Raw genomic sequence first — 25,855 nt, forward strand, 5'->3', positions numbered from 1 at the left:
ATGGCTACCAGGCTCAAGTCTAATCCGGCCTGCGAGACCAAAGTCCATTCAATCCTCCCGTTGGCGGCTGATGTTATCCCCCTGGAACAGGGTCCAGCATGTGTATCTTTGTGTATGTGTGTGTTCGTGCGTGCGTGCTTGTGTGTGTGAGGGGACCTTTGTTAGTTGATGTATGCCAGGCAGCAGGCATACCTCGATTAGGAATGGAGTTAATTAGGCCATGGGGGATTTATTGAAATCTTTGGTCTCTTTGCCAACTTAGGTTGGCATGGGAGCAGCACCTTCTGTAGTTGATCTAATTCCCACCACACACACACAGAGAAAGATAGAGAGAAAAAGACAGAGAGAGAGAGAGAGATTCATTCATTCATTTCATTTAAGTTTCAGGTTTCAAGTTTCAAGTTTTGATGTCACATGGACAAGTACAGTGAAATGCCTTTCTTCCAAGCTCTAAACCCAACAATGAACAACAATCAATATTTAACCAGGGTAGTCCACTCAGTAACAATATCAATTGCCACAGCTTTCCAGGGAGAGAGATGTTTTTGTGATGAATGTTGTTATTCATTGTTCATAGAAATGATCTGTTAATTCAATGACTCGTGGATCGATTGAGGTAACATTATGAGGTTTGAGGATAGTGATGGCTTCACAGTTTGGCCACCCTCTCACCTGCGAGGAGAAGTGATGTAGATAAGTCTGGGGGGTATTCCAGACAGACTGGACAGACAGGGGGCATGCATGACCGAGAAGGGAAACAGGGAAACAGGAAGTGGGAAAGGAGACAGTGAATTGTGATAAGACAAAAAAGACAGGTGATGTACAGTATCACGCTCTGTGATTTTTAAGAGAATTAAGGTGTAGATACAGTATATGACTATAACATTTGCATCCATTTGAATCAAGTTCAGTATTGTGGCTATTGGATACAAACTGACAATACTAGTTTGTTCAAAGAGGATGTCTCATGTCTGGTAATGGACCAAATTGTCAGTTTGATAGAGATGACCTTTACAGAACAGAGCTGTGGTTGAGACTGCAAAAGTGCCATTTAAATGAGATAGAGATCAGCTGGCATGAGTGGAGGTATGGTGAAAACATGTATTTGTGATGAATAGGAATACATGCCGTATGTCTATGATCAAATATGAGTATATGCGTGTGTGTACCTGTATGAAGGGATCTCTTGTGGAAACATCAGCACACAGCGCAAATACAAATAATAGTGTCCAATGTAAACAATTCAGCTTCCTGCAGACTTCCGTCCTTCTCATCCTAAAATAACACTGAGTTAGGAAGTATGGGCGGGTGAGCTATCCTTTGTGCAAAGTGTTAAAGTTCAGGGGTCAAGATCTTATGGAGGCCGAATCAATGTGGCCTCTATGTGCACACGACCAGGGATTCATTGTTATCTCCCATGCATGGACAAACCATTTACACTTCTAGTCCTATTAATACACAACAGACCCTTGACATTTCCCCTGTGCCTTAGTGTGTTACCGAGTCTAGCTTGGTCCGCTCCATATCACTCTATATCTATTGCTTCAGTCTGGAGAAGGTTCACCTATAGGGCATCCATGTTAGGAACTCCCTCCCACCCTCCCTCTCCTCCCCTTCGTACCTATTTACTCTATAGTCCCATCCATACACCATCCATTCCTCAGACCTGGATTATGATAATTAGACTCCAGGCATTACCATCATTGGAGGAGTGCCTATTGTTCCCAATAGCCAATTGTGATTGATTACCTGCACTCCCTTGGTCCCAGTCAGCCCAAATCAGTAAATCAATGCCCAGACTCTGAATACCACCGCAGTGTAAATGGGGACGCCTGTGACAGCACTGTACCTTTATTATACATGTAAAATGTCAATGGCTCTCCCTTAGGAGGAGGGGAAATTTACGCGAGGGGAAAATGAGCACAGGCAGACAGGCCACAGAGGAGATAGTAGTAATACAATGAAAGACACACAGTGTGTGTTTGCAGGAGTAAAATAATCTGTTGACTTTGTGTGGACTAGTAAAATAAACACACCAAAGGTGCAATGATTTCCTATGTTGTGTGAATTTTTAGGTGAGGTAGAAATGTGTATTTAAATAGTGTGCACTTGAGCTTTAGGGTACAATTTACTCTGACAACATTAAAATATGAATGCCCAAAATCTGGTTATCTGGAACACACAGTCATTACTGTTTTATAAAGCCCCTAGGTTCAATAAGCGAAAACTAAAACAGAGTTGGTTTTACGCAGAACAAAAAAAATACTGTTGAGAGATATCTCATAAACTGGCCCTATGTCAGGTCACGTGGTCAGGAAAACTCCTGGCCTTAGGCCTACCATAACCCTTACAAAAAAAGATAGCAGTTTTGAAACTGCAGTGAAAGTGCAGTAACTACAGTCGACTGTGGTATTTTGGACATAGTAATTGCAGAATAACTGCAGCGTACTGCAGCTAAACTGCAGTTATACTGCACTGTAACTGCAGTTACACTGCAAAATTACTGTAGTAAAAAAGTGTTATTTTGGACGCAGTATTTGCAGCATACTGTAGTTATACTGCAGTGTACTGGAGTTATACTGCTCTCTGACTGCAATCTTTTTTCGTAAGGGAAGGTAATGGGGAGGATTTGAGCTGTGTTTACCTCTTGGTTGCTGGTGCAGCAGCATCCTTCCTGGAGCCGGTGGGGGATGGTAGCGTGCCGCAGCTTTTCTTTGGCAAGACAGTGCAGTTGTTGACAGTGTGCCTTAGAGGCAGGGCAGCCATCATGGGTCTAGCTGTAAGACAAACACACACAGTACCACAGGGTGAGTGGTGCTTTGCATTGAACTAGCTGCAACATGCAGAAAATACACTTTTCATGATGGTCCGCTATTGGGAATTTTCAAATTCAGATATAGGGCTGCAAAATGCTAGAAACGTTCCCAAAGTTCTTGGGTTTTTCTGAAATCCTGGGTTTTTCTGAAAAACCTGGGAACTTTGGAAAAGTTTCCAACATTTTACAACTCTATTTACTGTAGGTGTGAAGTGTAATTATGAGATGGGACAATGATGTACCTGTAAAATAAATACTAGGAAAGGTTGAATACAATCAAGATATAGAGCACATGGAAGCACACACACAATACACTTACATTAAGCTTCAGATGCTCTCTATAATCTTTAAAGGAGAAGCAAACCACCATTGTCCCTGTGCCCAAGAATGCCAAGGTAACCTGTCTAAATGACTCTCACCCCGTAGCACTCACATTTGTAGCCATGAAATTCTTTGAAAGGCTGGCTCACATCAACACCAACATCCCAAACACCCTGGACCTACTCCAATTCGCAAACCGTCCCAACAGATCCACAGATAACGCAATCTCTATTACACTCCACACTGCCCTTTCCCATCTGGACAAAAGGAACACCTATGTGAGAATTCTGTTCATTGACTGCAGCTCAGCGTTCAACACCATAGTGCCCTCCAAGCTCAACACTAAACTAAAGACCCTAGGAAAAAACACCTGCCTCTGCAAATGGTTCCTGGACTTCCTGACGGCCGCCACACTGACCCTCAAAAAAAGGGCCCCTCAGGGGTGCGTGCTTAGTCCCCTCCTGTACTCCCTGTTCACCCAATACTGCATGGCCGCACATGACTCCAACACCATCATTAAGTTTGCCGACCACACGACGGTGGTAGGCCTGATCACCGACGACGATGAGACAGCCTATAGGGAGGAGGTCAGAGACCTGGCAGTGTGGTGCCAGGACAACAATCTCTCCCTCAATGTCAGCAAGACAAAGGAGCTGATCGTGGACTAAAGGAAATGGAGGGCCAAGCACGCCCCCATCCACATCAACGGGGCTGTAGTGGAGCAGGTCGAGAGCTTCAAGTTCCTCAGTGTCCACATCACTATGGAATTATCATAGTCTACACACAGCAACACAGTCGTGAAGAGGGCACGACACCGCCTCTTCCCACTCAGGAGGCTGAAAAGATTTGGCATGGGCCCTCGACTCCTCAAAAAGTTATACAGCTGCACCATTGAGACCATCTTGACTGGCTGCATCACCGCTTGGTATGGCAACTGCTTGGCATCTGACCGCAAGGCGCTACAGAGGCTAGTGCGTACGGCCCAGTACTTCACTGGGACCGAGCTCCCTGTCATCCAGGACCTCTATACCAGGCTGTGTCAGAGGAAGGCCCTAAACATTTTTTTAAGACTCCAGCCACCCAGGTCATAGACTGTTCAAGTGGTACCGATACACCAAGTCTGGAACCATTTATTCGTTGTGTTATTCTTTTTCTACTATTTCTCTTTCTTTTCTCTCTGCATTGTTGGGAAGGGCCCTGAAGGAAGCATTTCCCTGTTAGTCTACCCCTGTTGTTTTTACGAAGCATGTGACAAATACAATTTTATTTGATTTAAAATAAAATTTTATTTGAGATTCATTGAAACAACAGTTCAATAGACACATGCCTCTATATGTGCAGTCACACTGCTAGACCTTCACTCACACCTCGAGTGACTCCCTGCGCTCTATTCTAACGCCATTAGGGGCCCACTTTACCTCCTCAGCATAATTGCTAACAGCACTGATAAGGGTAGCAAGGCCTGTATTTGTATGGACGGCAGAACAGTGGCTTTGAAATATTTATCACTGCAGATAAGCTGCTGGGGTTTGTTATGCTTGCTTTGCCCGGCTGGCGTGTGTGTGTGTGTGTGTGTGTGGTGTGTGTGTGTGTGTGTGTGTGTGTGTGTGTGTGTGTGTGTGTGTGTGTGTGTGTGTGGTGTGTGTGCGATACAGCAGAATTAGATCAAACAGGGGCACCAGGCAGAGAGTGAGAGAGAGAGTGGGGAGTGTGTATTTCAAACGAACTACTGTTTTTGAAGTGCCATGGCTCGCCTCTGTGTAGAGCAGAGGAGCGATGACTTATCCTGTATCTCACTAAGGTACAGCCAAAATATGCAAGTAACTAGCATCTCAAAGTTTGTCTGTGAATTGTAGCCACATAATGTGATATTTAGTGTGGGTGTCAGGACATGCTAGAATTAAGGAAAAACCATGCAAGTTTTTCCACAGCATACCACCTCTCATCCACTCTGAGTTAGGGGGACTTGTGTGGCATGCAGTCTAGTGCAACAACATCAGAATGTCCTTTACTGTGCTCAGTGTCAGTAGACTCAGTGGACACTAGTGCTAAGTCAGTAGACACTAGTGCACAGTAGTACAATGTACATTTTAGGACATCCCTACTCCCTTTTGTCATAGAGACTACGGACTTTTGTCATAAAATGTACATCATACTGAAGACACAGTAGCGCTCTGTAGAGTTGCACAAAGCAGGCCATGATACAAGGGACATAGCCTACCTGGCAGGCCATGTTAGAAGGGACAGAGCCTACCTGGCAGGCCATGTTAGAAGGGACAGAGCCTACCTGGCTTTCCACCATTGCTGTCTGACGAGGGGGACCTTTTCATCAAAGCTGGGTCTACAGCTGTACATACACATACCACGACAACAGAGTCCAGGAAAGGATGACAGGAAGATGAAAGTAGCGTAAACAGTGAGATATAGATAGATGGAGAAACACAATAGGAGAAGATGGGTCTGGAATGGGAGGGAAACAAAAGTTTACGTGTGTGTGTGTGTGTGTGTGTGTGTGTGTGTGAGATCCATAAGTTCTATCCCAGCTAGCACATAACGTTCTGAGAACCATATGTTTATTTCACATACAACCTTCCCACAACGTTCTGGGAATGGTGCAGGATAGTTGCTTGGCTTTGGAACATTCTCAGCACATTTAAGGAACTTGACAAAAAAACATATTTTCTTGGTATTTCATTACTTTAACAGAACTTTTCCTAAAAGTTCAAACATGGTTACATTTAATTACATTTTTGGTAATATCCTATGAGCGTTCTCCAACTGGTTTGACATTGGGAATGTTCTCAAATAGTTCAGAGAACGTTACGAAACAACGTTCTTCTGTGGGAGGTTCAGTACTTCAGCAGAACGTTTTGTGCAGGTTTTCTCGTGGTTCTGTTTAAAGTCATGTTATCAGAACACTAAGAAAACATTCCATAAAAACCCATAAGAAAACATTAGTAACGTTTAAAGAACGTTCTAAGAATGTTATTTAAAAACATTAATTTTTTTAAAGCGTCAACAAAACTCTCTCTATTCTCTATCTTGTTAAGTGTGTTCAGGTGTGTTGGCCACACCAACTATTTGGCCACACCTGATCTTAATGAGCGCTTGTTTCTTTTGAAATGGGGTCTGTTTGAATAGACTAAAATGAACAGCTTTGTATGAGTAAAAAAAAAACATGGCATGCTAGCTCCATCCTGGTGGCGCAGTGGACTAATTCCATGGATAGAGAACAGAAGATCATAGGTTTGAGTCTCACTGATGCTGTGCCACAACAAAAAAGGAATGTGTTTGCATGATGAATGCCTTAGTAAATGAATTTCCATGTGTCCTATCTGTGCTTTGAATTCAAAACAGTTAACCTAAGCCAGCAGTGTTTTATTGAAACATTCTCAGAACGTTATTTAAATACCTTAAAATAACCTATATCTGCCATTCACAGAACGTTAATAAAACCTCCCTGGGATGTGTGTGTGTACCTGTGTGTCTCTGCCCGTGCCTTTTTGTGTGACACGTCAGTTACCTTTAGTGGGTCCCCTCCTGTTGGTCATGGCGTTTTGCTCCTCAGAGATGTTGAGGCGGCGCACCACGTCAGCCAGCGCTGACTTGAGCAGCTGGATCTCGTCCTCCTGCATCTGGACACGCTGCTCCAGGGAGGCAATGCGGTCCATGACCTCCATGCTGCTGGCTGCCGACGCACTGTCATCTGGGGAGAAAGACATACTTAATATGGGCTATGCACACATATCATGGGCTGAACACACACACAAATGCATTGGTGATCTCGCCTGAGCTCACATGTATCTCACAGGCTCAATGGATGTGGAACACCTACAGTGTTGTTGCAATATGTACAATTTGCAGTAGTTTCCGTAGACATATTGATTATGGCTTTCTCTCTGTGTCCTTGGAGGATTTTGATTAATAAATTTGTGCACCATCCATGGAACATTAGCATTTCGTGACCTTGGGACTATAAGGTTCTATATGCGCAAATCATAGTTCTGAGATATTGAGCATCAAAGTTTTCACATTATTTTACCAAGATCGAGTCAGAACACATCAAATACATTAAGAAATGTATTATGATCATCAGACGAATTGCTGACATCACTGAACAACGACGTGACAACATAATTTCCTTTAAGATGTCTGACAGTGTTGTTTTTTAGATTGTGTGCCATTATTGTTGACTAGACTAGCCTAGACCATACTTAGAGGGAGATGGCAAAGACGTGTTCTGATTGGTCCATCTGTATTTGTTCAGGCTTGTGATTGGATTGCAGATAGAACCTTATAACTTTCTCGTTTTTCATTTTTTTCACTTAAAATGTACTTTTCCAAAGATCTAACTTTACAGACATATGAAGAACCATCGAAATATCAATTATATGTGACTAACTCATTTTTGACCAAAAAATGTCAGATAGAACCTTATAGTTCCAAGGTCTCGATTTGACAAATCTACAGAACAGTGGTGGCGGTGCCATTACTAGGCTAAAGGTGAGCCAAATATACCATTATGCACCTCACTGTCCCTGTCCATCAAATCAACGGCCCCATTAAAGACCCAGCCAGCCACCCAGCGGCTGCCGCTCCTCAAACACAATGGGCAAAGGCTTTTTGTACAAGACAGTTTTATTCATGAGCTCTCTGTTATGTCTGTCTGTCTTTCTACCTACATGTCCGTACATCTGTAAGTCCGCCTATTAGCCTCCCGGCCCGTTTGTCTGTCTGTTCGTCCATCTGTCTGTTCAAATGAGCTTAACACTGCCACAGTAACCATGTCCAATGTATTGGCTTAGTCCAGGGGTCTGCTCTGCTGAGACTTTGAAGTCAGTGGGATGAAATGTTAATGGGAATCAGTGTTGTGTTCCCCTGGAGATTGATAACAACTGCCCCATGAATTATGCAGAGGGAGGAAGCAGCTGGTAATAAGGCAATCAAAATAGTGTTTTTATGAGGTTGAATCTGTGTTGAATTAAGTCGAGACAGAGGCATAGATTCTTATAAATAAACAAAATATGGAAACATGTTAAACCTCAGTCTCAATCTAATATGGCTGGTAATGTAATGGTAAATAGAATAGGTGCATGCATTAAGGACAACATTACCAGCTAAGCATGTAGACAGTGTAGTGATAGACGTTCGGTCATACATATGGTTTTTGCACAACAAATAAATTGAATCGTTTAGGCAAATTGTAGAAAAATTTAAATCTGGACTAAATATATCTAAATGAGCGGCTTGCTAATGACCAAATACTCCAACCCTTCTGCTGTACACACACACACACACACACACAAGCAGTCCCCCCCCCCACCCCCCGCACTGAACCAAAGCCCTCCCGTGTTTCTAGCCGCCTCACTTTAAATTCACTTGGCATCCCTATAGTAATGATTACAGCCATTACTGTACACTCTTGATTAATGCTCCATTGGAGAGATAGGCCAGGCTTAACCTCTCAATGCAATACCACTTCACGCTGGCCCATACTGCCAGATAGCCTTTAGCGATAGGCCTATACCTTTAGTCATGGAAGTAAACCCTGACTGCATGGGTAGATAGATAGATCTGGGAATTAACATCCAGATCAAGCTGGTATAGCGTCCTGTAGCTCAGTTGGTAGAGCATGGTGCTTGCAACGCCAGGGTTGTGGGTTAGATTCCCATGGGGGGCCAGTACGAAAAATGTATGCACACACAAACTGTAAGTCGCTCTGGATAAAAGCGTCTGCTAAATGACAAAAATTTAAATGTCTTCTTTCATGGCTTGTCCATTTCAATTGGATCTGCACTACTGTCATCCACTGAGTAGCTAGGTTAGATATGTTCTGCAAGCTGAATCAATCACAATGGCAAATATTTACAGAGGAAGTTACTTACTTACTGGGCCTTTAAACATACAGTACTCAAACAAATGGTCGCCTAACCCAATGTGAAGGCTTTTTTTTAAGGTTATAAATAATTCATTTGATGGACCTTCTTTAAATTAAGCTGTAAAGCCAGAGCGGCTACTACAGCGATGTTCTTTAAGGAGTACAAAGCCCTAGTCTCAGTGCTAGCAGCTGATTGGGGCTTGGTACGAGCATGGATACAATGACTGCCTGTCACTGCCCTGATACCACTGCGATTGGTTAGCCGATTGTACCGCTCACTCATGTCACCTAGGCTCTCACTGGAATTGACTATTCCTTATACCCACAACACGCTGCTCAATAACAGAGAGAATAAGTAAGCAAATGGAATCAGAGTAAAACACACCTTGGTGATATACAGTTGAAGTCTGAAGTTTACATTCAATTAGGTTGGAGTCATTAAAACTCGTTTTTCAACCACTCCACAAATTTCTTGTTAACAAACTATAGTTTTGGCAATTCGGTTAGGACATCTATTTTGTGCATGACACAAGTAATTTTTCCAACAATTGTTTACAGATTATTTCACTTATTTTTCACTGTATCACAATTCCAGTGGGTCAGAGGTTTACACACACTAAGTTGACTGTGCCTTTAAACAGCTTGGAAAATTCCAGAAAATGACGTCATGGCTTTAGAAGCTTCTGATAGGCTAATTGACATCATTTGAATAAATTGGAGGTGTACCTGTGGATGTATTTCAAGGTCTACCCTCACACTCAGTGCCTCTTTGCTTGACATCATGGGAAAATCAAAAGTAATCAGCCAAGACCTCAGAAAAAATATTGTAGACGTCCACAAGTCTGGTTTATCCTTGGGAGCAATTTCCAAATGGCTGAAGGTACCACGTTCATCTGTACAAACAATAGTACGCAAGTATAAACACCATGGGACCACGCAGCCGTCATACCGCTCAGGAAGGAGACACGTTCTGTCTCCTAGAGATGAATGTACTTTGGTGCAAAAAGTGCAAATCAATCCCAGAACAACAGCAAAGGACCTTGTGAAGATGCTGGAGGAAACATGTACAAAAGTATCTATATCCACAGTAAAACGAGTCCTATATCGACATAACCTGAAAGGCAGCTCAGCAAGGAAGAAGCCACTGCTCCAAAACCGTCATAAAAAAGCCAGACTACGTTTTGCAACTGCACATGGGGACAAAGATCTTACTTTTTGGAGAAATGTCCTCTGGTCTGATGAAACAAAAATAGAACTGTTTGGCCATAATGACCATCATTATGTTTGGAGGAAAAAGGTGGTCGCTTGCAAGCCGAAGAACACCATCCCAACCGTGAAGCACGGGGGTGGCAGCATCATGCTGTGGGGGTGCTTTGCTGCAGGAGGGACTGGTGCACTTCACAAAATAGATGGCATCATGAGGAAGGAAAATGATGTGGATATATTGAAGCAACATCTCAAGACATCAGTCAGGAAGTTAAAGCTTGGTCGCAAATGGGTCTTCCAAATGGACAATGACCCCAAGCATACTTCCAAAGTTGTGGCAAAATGGCTTAAGGACAACAAAGTCAAGGTATTGGAGTGGCCATCACAAAGCCCTGACCTCAATCCTATAGAAGATTTTTGGGCAGAACTGAAAAAGCATGTGCGAGCAAGGAGGCCTACAAACCTGACTCAGTTACACCAGCTCTGTCAGGAGGAATGGGCCAAAATTCACCAACTTATTGTGGGAAGCTGTGGAAGGCTACCCGAAACGTTTGACCCAAGTTAAACAATTTAAAGGCAATGCTACCAAATACTAATTGAGTGTATGTAAACTTCTGACCCACTGGGAATGTGATGAAAGAAATAAAAGCTGAAATAAATAATTCTCTCTACTATTATTCTGACATTTCACATTCTTAAAATAAAGTGGTGATCCTAACTGACCTAAGACAGGGATTTTTTACTAGGATTAAATGTCAGGAATTGTGAAAAACTGAGTTTAAATGTATTTGGCTAAGGTGTATGTAAACTTCCGACTTCAACTGTACCTCATGGTGTTCTCTTCTCTGAAAGATGCTCCTTCATGACAGTACATTAATTGTTTTTCAATATCCAGCCCATGGACCGATCCTGTTCCCTGTGATGATGCTGACCAGTTCCTGAGAAGGTTAGCTGACACTGATTTAGGCAGTTCTAAAGTGATATTTGTAATGTAAGCTGTCCCCAAGCAGGAAGGACCATTGCTTGTCAATTCCTGGTACTAGAAAGACTATAGCTTGCCAGTGCCTGGGTCTGGTAATTTTATTTGTTGAGAAACACTGGATCAGAAGGACAGTTACAAAGTAGTTAATTTGTTTTTAAGCAGACAGCCCTGAGAAAAAGAATGCACAAAATGTCTAAGTAAACCAACAGACACTCCATTTGTTTTGTTTTTCAATTAAGCCAGACAAAACACTTGCACTTGTTTTGTCTGGAAGCCATTTGTGTAGTGGCTTCCCACTGGGCACACCACATCATTTCAATGTGGATAATGGGTCATATTTGGTTGAGACGTTGATCAATGAGATTAAAACCTTTATTCACCCCCTCAAAAAGACAGCCAAAAATATGTTGAATTTCCAATTACTATGCTTTCAACCATCTAAATGCACAACCAAATTCAAATGGAAACATTTTGATATTTTTCACCCAAATGTCTATCACTGCGCTTTCAACCATTTAAAAGCACAGCAAAGTTCAAATGGGAATACAATGTCAGATAGTTTGTTTATTTATGCAACAGAATAATATGCTCTCACTATGCTTCATCTAATAGCAGAACCAAATGACCTGGATTGCAGTTGAGATTACATTACATTGTGCAAGTGATCAATGCCGTTCAAGATTCTACACAGATTATTACAGCAATTATCCACAGGCCTACGATGACCTACGAATGCTATCTTGAACATGCACGCTCTACATAAGAATAAATGTTTAGTTACAGTAACCTCAATGCGGCCATGGATGTGTTACTCATTTTAAGGTTGAATGTTACATTATTTTGTACGATAGCCTTAACTTTACTGTATTACAAAATTAATATTGAATGGTGTTTGGTTGACAACACAACCAAATATCAACATTTAAAGGAGATGTATCTACTGCTTGGATAGTTCCATCTGCATCACTGGCTTAATCCCATTTTTTAACTTTTGGTTGAGTTGGAGACGTGAATCCAATATATCATTTGTTAACTTGTCGACAAGTTTATAGGCTATTTATTGTATTTCGAAAGTGATATTGAATTGTGTTTGGTTGTCATTGCAACCAAATATCAACATTTTAAGGAGATTTATCTTCTGCTTGGATAGTTCCATTTGTGCCACTGCAGGCGCCCAACCCATCACAAGAGTCGCTAGAGCGCGATGAGCGAAATAAAGACCCCTGGCCAAACCCTCCTCTAACCCGGACAACACTGGGCCAATTGTTCACCGCCCTACGGGACTCCCGACCACGGCCAGTTGTGATGCAGCCCAGGATCAAACCCGGGTCTGTAGTGACGCCTCAGACTGCTGTGCCACTCGGAAGGCCCAATCAATACATTTTAAATCAACCAGAGCTTCAAACCCTAGGCCTATTGTATTGTAAACATGTTTTTTGTATTCTGGGTTGAATTGAAACAATATTGATGACTTTGCAAATGCTATGTAGGCCTAAATAGCATCATTGATGATATATGAGTGATAAAGTATGGTCACATTTCATTTTGCTAAATTATGTAAATGTAGGGCCCGGGGCTGGGTTACGAGGTCAAAGGGCCCGGGGCTGGGTTTCGACTAAGCTAAAATATGGAATTGTTTTAAGATGTTCATACCAAGGATCATTTAGCTATTTGATTTTGAATTTGAGGACCCCTGTAAGTATCCCAAATGATTATATTATTTGATTATTTGATGAAACATTGAATTTGGCCTTACTGCTATTAGACCACAGAAATGCATTGAATAACACATTCATGCATGGCAAAACAGATAATCAAAACTAAAATAAAAAGGAAGTATGTTTTGAAGTGTCTGTCCTATATCTGAGAGATATAAGAAAGATCAGGAAATAATTTTTATAAATTGTTACCCATATTTAACCCTTTTTTTGGCACAGAAGTACTTCCATACAGTATATACTTCCATATTTTTTTTAAACTAGTACCGGGCTACCTTCAGACGAGTCTTGTGAAGCTTGAGAGGCATCCTAGAGCAAATCAACCGAGATGTACGTTTTTGTGAGAGTCTCACCTTTCGATGGTGGGGTCATATTAGTGTGTAGTCGAAACTGTTCGGACACAACAGACAGAAATTGGCAGATCGGCGGTACCGACATCCGACAAGTCCTATGACGCTTGTGGGGGTCGTAGAGCAAAATAACACCATAGTGTTCGTGAGAGTCTCATCTTTCCATAGAGGGGTCATGTTAGTTTGTAGGCCAAACCGTTCTGACACTACAGACATTTTCGTGAGAAGACCGATTTTCGGGATGTCTCCTGGTTTGACAAACACCGCTGTAGCCGTAGCCGCAGGAAGTAGAGGTGTTGAGGGTGCTGCAGCACCCCCTGAAAAATCTAAATAATATTAATACAACATATATATATATATATATATTTAGAAGAAAAAAACTCACAAAAGTTATGCACTCGGCCTTTAATAGTCCTGTATTAGTAGACCGATATAGCTGGCTGTAACGCGGGCCCCCCAAAAATTGATATCTCTAGCTTAAACAGACACTCATACATCGACTCTCGGGGTACCCTTTAGAATGTCTTCGACAGCAACAGTGAATCAATTTAGTTTTTAAGTGGAGATCTCTCAACAGTCATTCTCACGATAGCACATTGGTAATTTACAGTGACAAATATCATAACTAAACAGGGCTGGGAGACCAAAGTGTAGCTGTAGATAGATCAATTCTCCAGTAGGAGGTGCTGCCTAGCCTATTGATTTTTTTCTTCTAATAGTGAACATAACGTTGAAGATCTGATGTTGTTTTCAAGGTACAAATTCAACATATTTTATAAAAGTTTTGTCTATGTTGAAATTTGGTTACCATGATGACATAATCCTGTGTTGAAATTTCACCCTCAAAACAGCTTTTTTTAAATCCAATCTATTTTCCACATAGATTCCACGTCACAATACGTTGACAAATTAAGTTGAAACAACGTTGATTCAACCAGTTTGTGCCCAGTGGGCTATATCTATCTGGCTGTCCTCTTAACCCTCAGTGCCTGTGTCAATATCAATCCATTCAGGATAGATGCTGTCCCAATAAGTGTCAGAGTCCACTAGAGAACACATCCATCACCATCCTCTACATTCCCTCTATATTCCTCACCCTGATTACTTTTCTCCAAAAATAACCAATGTTGTGACGGTTGACAAGGGCCACCGACCTGCTTCTTTAAGAGCCGGACCCCGAGGCCATTAATGATCAACAACATAGCACCTTAAACCCCCCACCCCATCCATTTCACCAGCTTCTGTCAGCCTCCGACAAGGGTATAGCGCAGAGGAGACAGGCATAAAAAAGGGCTGTGGATCAAAGCAGAAGGGGACTCTCTTTGTATTCAAGTGTAACCTCATTAATAATACACCTGCTCTGCATGTTAGGCTGCATGCGCTCACCATCTCGCTGACTCACTTTGCTTGTCATTTTATTTCCCACCATCTGAGGTGAGGTTGAGATGAGAAATGAACGATAAATGAATGAGAACTGAAAGAGAACTGCAAGGGAAATCCAAGTTAAATTGCCACAGAGGACTCATCTGTGTTGCTTTATAAGATTATATCTTAACCCTGTCTCATATTTCTAGGCAGTTGCCTCTCTGGGAGAAAATATTACTGTCCTAGCTGTGTGATGGATGTTCATTGCATTTCCCTTTAGCAGGCTGGAGAGGCCAATACAGCTAAATTGACCTAAGAAAACAGGACTGTAAGCACTGACATACAGCAGGGGTTTTACACTATCACATCTCTCAGATCCAGTGAGTCACAAAATAGACACCATTTCCACACAAAATCCATCTGGCGGCCTGGCTTCACTGAAAGCAAAGCCCAGTAGATTAGCACAAAGTGCGTTCCAAAATGCAGGTTTAACTTAACACTCTTGTTCTCAAATGTAAAATAGTCAAGGGGTCAGAATATTTTCCGAATGCACTGTATCTGCCCGGTCCCATTACAAATTAGGCACAAACACTTTGTGTTTGTTGAATATAAAAAATATAAAAAACGTAGTAGGGGTAAAATATCCAACCTAATCTAACCCAGCAGTAATTGAGAGGTGGTGGGTCATCTGACAGAGGTGTATTAACCAATGAGCTGTACAGAAAAACACCCTGGCTTTTGCTGGGGCTTAGGGCATATAAATAGTGCAGGGTGGATCAGAGATGACCTGTGTAAAAGAGGAAAGCAGGAAAGAAAGGAGGAAAAACAGGGAGAGAGAGGTATAGATTCTAGATGATCGAGGGGCCAACTGCCCTCCTAGGACCCCACTACATGTCCTTGGACGACTACCCAAGCATCCGCCTGACATCTGCCACATCCTTCCTCAGGTCAAACAGTGGTCAACATGTTAAAGCGTTAGCCGACACCCCCTCCCCCACCCTGCTGGTTTGGGGGTTTAATAAGAGACCGGTTGGTTTTGACCTCCCAAGACGAATGTGAGGAAGCCGGGAACTCAAGGCTAGGTCACCTCACGAATGGATCTTGGTGCGTCTGGAGAGATTAAAGAGATAAGGGAAGCATTGTGTGGTGTTTAAAAGGTCTGGCTGAAGGGATACGACAAACTAGTAATCGGTTTGTTGATGAAAACCAAGAGAGGCTGACAGGCTGTCCTTGGAACCACTTAATCTTGGCACTAGTCCCCCATAGAGCGGCTAAAGCCAAAAGGCCAAAAGCCAGGAAACCCTATTAGCATGCAAAGTGCACCTTCCATGTGCATATATTTAATACAGTGCCAGGAGTACAATAGGTTGTCCACCCTCTTCCCCCCATTCTGTCAAACCGCTCTGTCTGTCTGTACAAGGACCCAGTAGAAACCTGAACCAGTAGCAAGTGCAGTGGAGATGGGCGGACTGTTGTTAAAGCTCCTGTATATAGGCTATTAGGCTAATCCCCCAATCTCAGCCAGAGGAGTCAAAAGATGTGTGCTCTCTGAGGCAGAACACACCACAGCAGACTCCTATTCCCCACACTTCCACAAACATGACAATATATATATGTGCACCTCCACACACACACACATAAACACAGTCACTCTCCCCGCACACACACACACACCCCAACCCTCCTTTCCCCACCAGGCTCAGTGGCACAAGACCAGAGGAGGAAAACAGGAGACAAAAGCGTTCCTCTCCAAAGCTTCTGTCAAAGAGCAAGTGGCCACACTGCAGGCTGAGGATTAAGAAGGGGGATACTGAGCTGATCTTGCTCACTGGTTATCCCTATAAGCTCAAGGGGGGTTGAGGGGCTGGATTTGTGTTCTCATTGATGCAGGTGTTGTTTAATTCAACTGACATTGTAGCTTCTAGTTCTCTGGGACAACAATAACAGTTGGGTGATTGTACATGTACATACATTTGCATCTTTGCTAAAATCAGTGCTTGACTTGGACTGAAATAGGTGGCGGTACTCATTTTGGGTGCTGGTACTGTTTATATTTAGGTGCAGTCAAGCAAAATGCATGTAATGCCTTAAAATGTATTCCAGAGATGCATATACCGTATTTTCCGCACTATAAGGCGCACCGGAGTATAAGCCGCAGCAGCTAAATTGAATGATATTGAATGATGTGTACATATATAAGCCGCACTGGACTATAAGCCGCAGGAGTTTTAATGTTTAATTACCATATGTAAGGGTTCGTGCACAGAGGGGATTGTCGGGAAAGAGACAAACTGTCTCGCTCTCGTAATGTCTGTCTGTCTTGCTCTCATTCTGTCTCTCGTTCTGTCTCTCGTACCACTCTCGGTTCCACTTTTAGTTTTGCGCGCTACCTGTCTCACTCTTTTCCGGCCTCCAGCTTTTCCTGCTGGAGCCCGCCGCTTAAAGGTGGGGGGCGCGGACCGGTCATAGAGCCCATAAAATTAAAGTTGGTGGACTGTAACCTGTAAAATCCATAGATTTAGGAGGTCTTCTAGTGGCCGTTAGCTGTAAAAATCCATAGATTAGCCGCACCGTTATATAAGCCGCAGGGTCGAAAAATGGGAAAAAAGGCGCGGCTTATAGTCAGAAAATTACGGTACATACAGTGCCTTCAAAAAGTATGCATACCACTTGACTTATTCCACATTTGTTGTGTTACAGCCTGAATTCAAAATGGAGTAAATTGTTGTTGATTTTCCTCACCCCTCTACGAACAATACCCCATAATGACAAAGTGAAAACATGTTTTTAGAAATGTTTGCTAATTTATTGAAAATGAAATACAGAAATATCTAATTTACATAAGTCTTCACACCACTGAGTCAATACAGATTAGAATCACCTTAGGCAGCGATTACAGCTGTGAGTCTTTCTGGGTAAGTCTAAGAGCTTTGCATACCTGGATTGTACAATATTTGCACATTATTATTAAAATAATTATTCAAGCTCTGTCAAGTTGGTTGTTGATCATTGCTTGACAGCCATTTTCAAGTCTTGCCACAGAATTTCAAGCTGATTTAAGTGAAAACTGTAACAAGGCCACTCAGGAACATTCAGTGTCATCTTGGTAAGCAACTCCAGTGTATATTTGGCCTTGTGTTTTAGGTTATTGTCCTGCTGAACGTTGAATTTGGCTCCCAGTGTCTGGTGGAAAGCAGATTGAACCAGGTTTTCCTCTAGGATCTAGTTTATTTTTTATCCTGAAAAACTCCCCAGTCTTTAACGATTACAAGCATACCCCTAACATGCAACAGCCACCACTATGCTTGAAAATATGGAGAGTGGTACTCAGTAATGTGTTGTGTTTGATTTGCCCCAAACATAACACTTTGTATTCAGGACAAGAATTGAATTGCTTTGCCACATTTTTTGCAGTATTAATTTCGTGCCTTATTGCAAACAGGATGCATGTTTTGGAAAATCTTTAAATAAGTAGTTTGGTATTAGACTCGAAATTGAGCTCAGGTGCATCCTGTTTCCATTGATCATCCTTGAGACGTTTCTACAATTTGGAGTCCACCTCTGGTAAATTCAATTGATTAGACATGCTTTGGAAAGGCACACTGTCTATATAAGGTCCCACAGTCGACAGTGCATGTCAGAGCAAAAACCAAGCCATGAGGTTGAAGGAATTGTCCTTACAGCTCAGAGACAGAATTGTGTCGAGGCACAGATCTGGGGAAGGGTACCAAAAAATTCTGCAGCTTTGAAGAACTGGGGCGAAGGTTCACTTTCCAACAAGACAACGACCCTAAGCACACAGCCAAGACAAACGCAGGAGTGGCTTCGGGACAAGTCTCTGAATGTCTTTGAGCCAGAGCCAGAGCCCGGACTTAAACCTGATCCGGAAAATAGCTGTGCAGCGACACTCCCCATCCAACCTGACAGAGCTTGAGAGGATCTGCAGAGAAGAATGGGAGAAACTCCCCAAATGCAGGTGTGCCAAGCTTGTAGCATCATACCCAAGAAGACTCGAGGCTGTTATCACTGCCAAAGGTGCTTCAACAAAGTACTGAGTAAAGGGTCTGAATACTTATTTAAATGTGATATTTCAGTTTATAAAAAATAAAAAATAAAGTGTTTGCTTTGTATTATGGGGTATTGTGTGTAGAGTGATGAGGAAAATCAACAGTTTAATCAATTTTAGAAGTCAAGGGGTCTGAATACTCTCTGAATGCACTATACATTGGGCAGAAGTCTCTAAGGTGCAGGGTTGAGTACCGGGTGGTAGCCGGCTAGTAACAGTGACTAAGTTCAGGGCAGGGTACTGGGTGGAGGCCGGCTGGTGACGACTATTTAACAGTCTGATTGCCTGGAGATAGAAACAGTTTTTCAGTCTCTCGGTCCCAGCTTTGATGCACCTGTACTGTGTCCACCTTCTAGATGGTATTAGGGTGAACAGGCCATGGCTCGGGTGGCTGAGGTCCTTGATGATATTCTCTGGCCTTCATATGACACCAGGTGCTGTAGATGGCCTGGAGGGCAGGCAGTGTGCCCCCGGTGATGCGTTGGGCTGACCGCACCACCGTCTGGAGAGCCCTGAGGTTGCGGATGGTGCAATTACCGTACCAGGCGGTGCTAGAGCCCGACAGGATGCTCTCGATGGTGCATCTGTAGAAGTTTGTGAGGGTCTAAAGGCCAAGCCAAATTTCTTCACCCTCCTGAATGTTCTGATGCCCATAAGCTGTGTTCGGTCATAGGACATTATGGTGGAGACATTATGTACAAAAAAAGTTCAGATTAGCGTAAAGATACACACAAAATAGTAGAATTGGTCAGGAGCCATAAGACACCTACTATCAACTGCAGCGCCATCTTTGTAAAGGGTTAAGATTCAGTGGTGAGACGCTACAAATGTTCCCGTTCTCTCTTGATTACTGGCCAAGCTAAATCAAATCTGTGCTAGGACATTACAATTACATTATTTGACTATCCTTGCCTATTAAGAGGAAATACACATTTTATAGGCACTGTGTGTAAAAGCAATCTGACCTCATCTGAGAAGAGACAGTTATCAGACTGGTGTAAAGCCACCAACAAAAAAACTCATCTGTATGCCAACCAACCAATTAAACAAGGATAAAATCGTCCCGTTTACTAGTAAAACTGGACACTAACAAAAATAGGCACAGCTAATTCTATGTATTACAATTGCTACTACACAGGGATTGGTAACATTGTACAATATTGGGATCCTGTCTCTAACCAGAACTCCCTCCCTCCTCTCTACATACTTTACATCATCCCTGCATCTGCTAGTACCTGCTCAAAGCCTCGCCCAGGCTACAGCTTAGGGTAAGATACTCACTCCCTCATAGATCCCACACAGAACAGAGAGACCGCTGCATAGAAATTAAGCAGCTTTTTCTGCTGAATACTAGTCTCTATGGGAGGAGGGTACAGCAGTGCCCCGATGGCAACACTGTGAAGGATACACACATACACACACGCACGCACACACACGGCTTTGACTTTTAAGAAGTGGGATACAGCATCAGTGGTATAACTAATGGTTGGCTCGACTCTCTCCTCGGACACAATGCTCTTTTCAGTGTGCCCGATTGGCCAACCTTTTCCCCCACAAACAAGGCTTTGTGCACAAATAACAAACAGCTAGGAACATTGGGTGATCCGGTTGTTCAGACAAGTGACAGTGTTGTTGTAAGAGTTAGGATTTACACATGGTGTGGAAACCAAATGAGAAGAGTAACACTGGACAATCAGGGATGTTCCGGGCCAGATACTGTGTATGGGGCAGACCATATGTCAAGCATATGAATTTACAGTGAATTTGACAGTAGCTTACAGGCAGCTCGGTGGCAAGTAACATTCTGTATTTCATGTCACAGGACACCTACTGTAATATAGATATGGTATCAACGCAAGTACTGTTTAATGACACAGTACAATACCGTAAAATTGACTGTATTATACTGTAAAAAAAATAGTAAATGCTACCTTAATCGGAATGAATGAATGAAATTCATTGAGGGGAGGGGTTTGTATTTCACAGTGTTTTTGTGTGTGTGTTTTTTTCTTAGGGGGTAGATCAGCTTTAATATTGCAGATAGATTGTAACTTCCATCAATGTAATTGTCTGCATCACTTCCAATCCCCCATATGTTTTTTTATCTCACAAATATATATATATATATATACATATACACATACATACATATAAATACATATACAGTTGAAGTCGGAAGTTTACATTCACTTAGGTTGGAGTCATAAAAACTCATTTTTCAACCACTCCACAAATTTCTTGTTAACAAACTATAGTTTTGGCAATTCGGTTAGGACATCTACTTTGTGCATGACACAAGTAATTTTTCCAACAATTGTTTACAGACTGATTTCACTTATAATTCACTGTATAACAATTCCAGTGGGTCAGAAGTTTACATACACTAAGTTGACTGTGCCTTTAAACAGCTTGGAAAATTCCAGAAAATGATGTCATGGCTTTAAAAGGTTCTGATAGGCTAATTGACATCATTTGAGTCAATTGGAGGTGTACCTGTGGATGTATTTCAAGGCCTACCTTCAAACTCAGTGCCTCTTTATAGACCTCCACAAGTCTGGTTCATCCTTGGGAGCAATTTCCAAATGCCTGAAGGTACCACGTTCATCTGTACAAACAATAGTACGCAAGTATAAACAGTATGGGACCATGCAGCCATCATACCGCTCAGGAAGGAGATGTGTTCTGTCTCCTAGAGATGAACGTACTTTGGTGTGAAAAGTGCAAATCAATCCCAGAACAACAGCAAAGGACCTTGTGAAGATGCTGGAGGAAACAGGTATAAAAGTATCTATATCCACAGTAAAACAAGTCCTATATCGACATAACCTGAAAGGCCGCCCAGCAAGGAAGAAGGCACTGCTCCAAAACCGCCATAAAAAAGCCAGACTACGGTTTGCAACTGCACATGGGGACAAAGATCTTACTTTTTGGAGAAATGTCCTCTGGTCTGATGAAACAAAAATAGAACTGTTTGGCCATAATGACCATTGTTATGTTTGGAGGAAAAAGGGGGTTGCTTGCAAGCCGAAGAACACCATCCCAACCGTGAAGCACGGGGGTGGCAGCATCATGCTGTGGGGGTGCTTTGCTGCAGGAGGGACTGGTGCACTTCATAAAATAGATGGCATCACGAGGAAGGAAAATTATGAGGATATATTGAAGCAACATCTCAAGACATCAGTCAGGAAGTTAAAGCTTGGTCGCAAATAGGTCTTCCAAATGGACAATGACCCCATTTTTTACATTTGAGTAATTTAGCAGACGCTCTTATCCAGAGCGACTTACAGTTAGTGAGTGCATACATTTTCATACTGGCCCCCCATGGGAAACAAACCCACAACCCTGGCGTTGCAAGCGCCATGCTCTACCAACTGAGCTACAGGGGACCAAAGTTGTGGCAAAATGGCTTAAGGACAACAAAGTCAAGGTATTGGAGTGGCCATCACAAAGCCCTGACCTCAATCCTATAGAACATTTGTGGGCAGAACTGAAAAAGCATTTGCGAGCAAGGAGGCCTACAAACCTGACTCAGTTACACCAGCTCTGTCAGGAGGAATGGGCCAAAATTCACCCAACTTATTGTGGGAAGCTTGTGGAAGGCTACCCGAAATGTTTGACCCAAGTTAAACAATTTAAAGGCAATGCTACCAAATACTTATTGAGTGTATGTAAACTTCTGACCCACTGGGAATGTGATGAAAGAAATAAAAGCTGAAATAAATCATTCTCTCTACTATTCTGAAATTTCACATTCTTAAAATAAAGAGGTGATCCTAACTGACCTAAGACAGTGAATTTTTACTAGGATTAAATGTCAGGAATTGTGAAAAACTGAATTTAAATGTATTTGGCTAAGGTGTATGTAAACTTCTGACCTTAACTGTACATACATATGTATTTACATATCCTTTAAAAAATATATTTCCTTTTATTACTTTCCAACCCCACCACCCCTTCCCTAATTGGAGTAAACTAGTGGACAACAATGCTTAGGCCTCTACTTCCAGCTTATACTTACTATATACATTGTATGGACACAGTCAATTTTACAATAATTATATTTTGTTTGTTTTTACTCATGAACTTCCTCTACCCTCAACCTCTCCGATCATTTTCATGATGTCCATCCGGTTTGCTTCTATATGCCATATCTTTCTAACTGTGCTCTTTCACAAAAGCTCTCAACCTATAACCTATATACTTATTATGGACACAGTATGCTTTACATTAGTTATCTTGTTGTTATTAGTTGTTGTTAGTTGTTATTAGTCCCATCCTTCAACTCCATTCAACACCACCCATTGATCTCTTAACACCATCCATATTGGATTTCTATTTGCCATATATTTTTCAACTGTACTGTGATGTTTTACAAAAGTTCTGAACCCTTCTATTCTCATTGTTTCTACAGATTGTAAATTGAAAATAAACATTTTTGATAAAAGTATATTATATTATTGATCGATTGACTATGACTTTTCAGATCACCCAGTAGTGCTATCTGCAGGGTTAGCTCCAGGTAAATATTGCAATCCTTTAGCCATTCCTGGACCTGTGACCAAAAACAAGCTACACATGGACAGAACCAAAACAAATGATCTAATGATCCCTGTCTCTTCGCAGCAAAATCTGCAGAGCTGGGAAGATTGTATCCCCCATATAAATAACATTCTATTGGTAGCAAGAATTGTATATAACAATTTAAATTGAAAAATTCTAAGTTTTGAATCTGGCGTCGTTTTGCGCATCAATTCATAAACACTATGCCATGGAATCGGTACGTCAAAAATCTCTTCCCAACTATTTTGCAATCTATATGGGACGGCTGTCAATACTTTGTCCTTAAATGAAACTGGTATACGTTTTTATTTATCACAGTTTTCTTTAACCAATTATGTTCTTTAATGCAGGGCCGACAGACAAGTTCCTTACTTTTTCCCCCTTCCACTTTCCTCTTCCATTTTTGCAGTAATGCTGCAATTATTTGGTTGTAATTTTGGGTAGAGCAGACATTTCCATATGTTTTTGATTGCTGCATGTGCGACATAACTCCACCAGTCCTTCCTATGATATCATTTACGATGATTATACCTTTTTTCTTTATTATTCAAAAAATTATGTTTTTTTTATCAACAATATTTGTTGCATTATTTGTTCTGTCGTTTCTGGAGGATTAAATTGAAATTGTACACCTACTGTAATATAAATATGGTATCAAAGCAAGTACTGTTTAGTGACACAGTACAATACCGTAAAATTGACTGTATTATACTGTAAAAAAAAAAGAGTAGGACATGGCAAAATGCTCACCCATTTAAGGTTTTAAGACTTGCTGCCACTCCAATCTGTCCTGTATACATTTTTTATTGATGGGGCACTATAACCACATAAGACTTAAATTGGAACAGCATTCTCACTCACAGGTGCAACAAATATAGCCTATTACAAGGCACGCCTCAAAATATGTTGATGAGCCAGAAACAACAATACCGTGCACCACTAGTGGTCAAAAGATTGTTGGCGCTCCAAAAATATAGTACGGTACTGTATTCTGTGGGGTTGAATTACAGTACCATTCGGGAAAGACAGTAATTCTTTCCCCACCCACAACATTTTTCCGTTACGGTGTTGGCTTAGAAGAATGGTAGTAAAGAACAAGAAGGCCCGCACACTGTTAAAGCTCCCAATTCACCGCTTTATTGACAACATTTAGATCCGAAACGGATCTTCGTCACGTCAAACAAACGGAGTGCTCACATCCCAAAATATACACATTTCACCTCACATGACCATTGCGGAAATGACGCATGGTGGGTGCAAAAACCATTTGTGTATCTCTAATGATTTAATAACAATGAGATGTCTCCTGAGTGGCGCAGTGGTCTAAGGCACTGCATCGCAGTGCTAGCTGTGCCACTAGAGATCCTGGTTCGAATCCAGGCTCTGTCGTAGCCGGCCGTGACCGGGAGACCCATGGGGTGGCGTGCAATTGGCCCAGTGTCGTCCAGGGTAGGGGAGGGAATGGCTGGCAGGGATGTAGCTCAGTTGATAGAGCATGGCGTTTGCAACGCCAGGGTTGTGGGTTCGTTTCCCACAGGGGGTATGAAATTTAAAAATATATATATATATATATATAAGAAAAAAATAATATATATATAAGAAAATAATGTAAGTCGCTCTGGATAAGAGCGTCTGCTAAATGACGTAAATGTAAATGTTAATGTACATGAAGTAGTTCCTGAATAAATATATATTTACAAAATGACCAAGCAGGTGACCTGGAAGGTAAAACAAATCAAAGTGACATATTCATGTAAGAAATGCAACCTTGTTGAAAAACCTATCCCTATAGGGGCACAAGGACTGCATAAAAGCTGAGTAAAACGTACTGTTCTTTGAAGAGAAAGACTGAACTGAGCTACTTGAATGCTTTTGAAAATGAATTTCATTGATCTCATTCTCTTTATTGCCTTACCTGTGATAGTGAATGTTTTCTATCTTGATAGATTTCTCCATCATACAAATACACACATAATCTAATTAGGAATCATATTTCTTAGCCATCTGCTAAACTGGGCTTTTCTCCATTTCCCCTCTGTAATAACAGAAATCAACCACTCAGCTCGGGGAGATACTCTCATCAGTATAAGGTTAATTATATCTAGTGTGATTAGCACTGGGCAATGAAAACATGGCATTTAATTATAAAGTTAAGCCAGGCCATGGATTTGGGGTGGGGAAATATGCAAATACATATAATTACACTAGAATGAAATAATTGTGCTCACCGCTCAGTGATCACCTTGTCATACTAATTGAATTCATCCACTGGTCATAATATTTTCAGTGAAACATCACAGTTGGCCTACTGGTCTAATCATTTGCAGACTTGCATATTAAATCCAAATACCAGATTTGAATAATCCTGATAGCTCCAGATTTAGTTATAAAACACCTTTGTTTGCCCTACTCTTGAGAGTTGTGCTCAGTCCTCAGTCCTGCCCCCCCCCCCTGGATGCACGTTTTGGTTTTTGCCCTAGCACTACACAGCTGAATCAAATAATCAAAGCTTGATGATGAGTTGGTTATTTGAATCAGCTGTGTAGTGCAGTGGAGGTTGCTGAGAGGAGGACGGCTCGCAATAATGTCTGGAA

At 41.8% G+C, this 25,855-nt stretch overlaps 1 protein-coding gene across 5 annotated transcripts in view; it reads right to left on the minus strand.

Moving 5' to 3' along the window:
- Window positions 1–25,855, minus strand: part of LOC121545161 (echinoderm microtubule-associated protein-like 1) — an 83,576-nt gene that overhangs the window by 45,706 nt on the left and 12,015 nt on the right. For 3 of the 5 annotated variants that reach the window (XM_041855604.2, XM_045209224.1, XM_045209223.1), the window contains exons 2-4: window positions 6,660–6,842; window positions 5,424–5,483; window positions 2,645–2,777 (exon numbers count right to left, since the gene is read on the minus strand). In XM_041855604.2, coding sequence (XP_041711538.2) covers window positions 2,645–2,777; window positions 5,424–5,483; window positions 6,660–6,842 — 376 coding nt within the window. The remainder of the gene's footprint in view (window positions 1–2,644; window positions 2,778–5,423; window positions 5,484–6,659; window positions 6,843–25,855) is intronic. The other 2 variants (XM_045209226.1, XM_045209225.1) reach the window with 1 other exon arrangement.

This window comes from Coregonus clupeaformis, chromosome 29 (genome assembly GCF_020615455.1).
Source record: "Coregonus clupeaformis isolate EN_2021a chromosome 29, ASM2061545v1, whole genome shotgun sequence".
Lineage (NCBI taxonomy): Eukaryota > Metazoa > Chordata > Actinopteri > Salmoniformes > Salmonidae > Coregonus > Coregonus clupeaformis.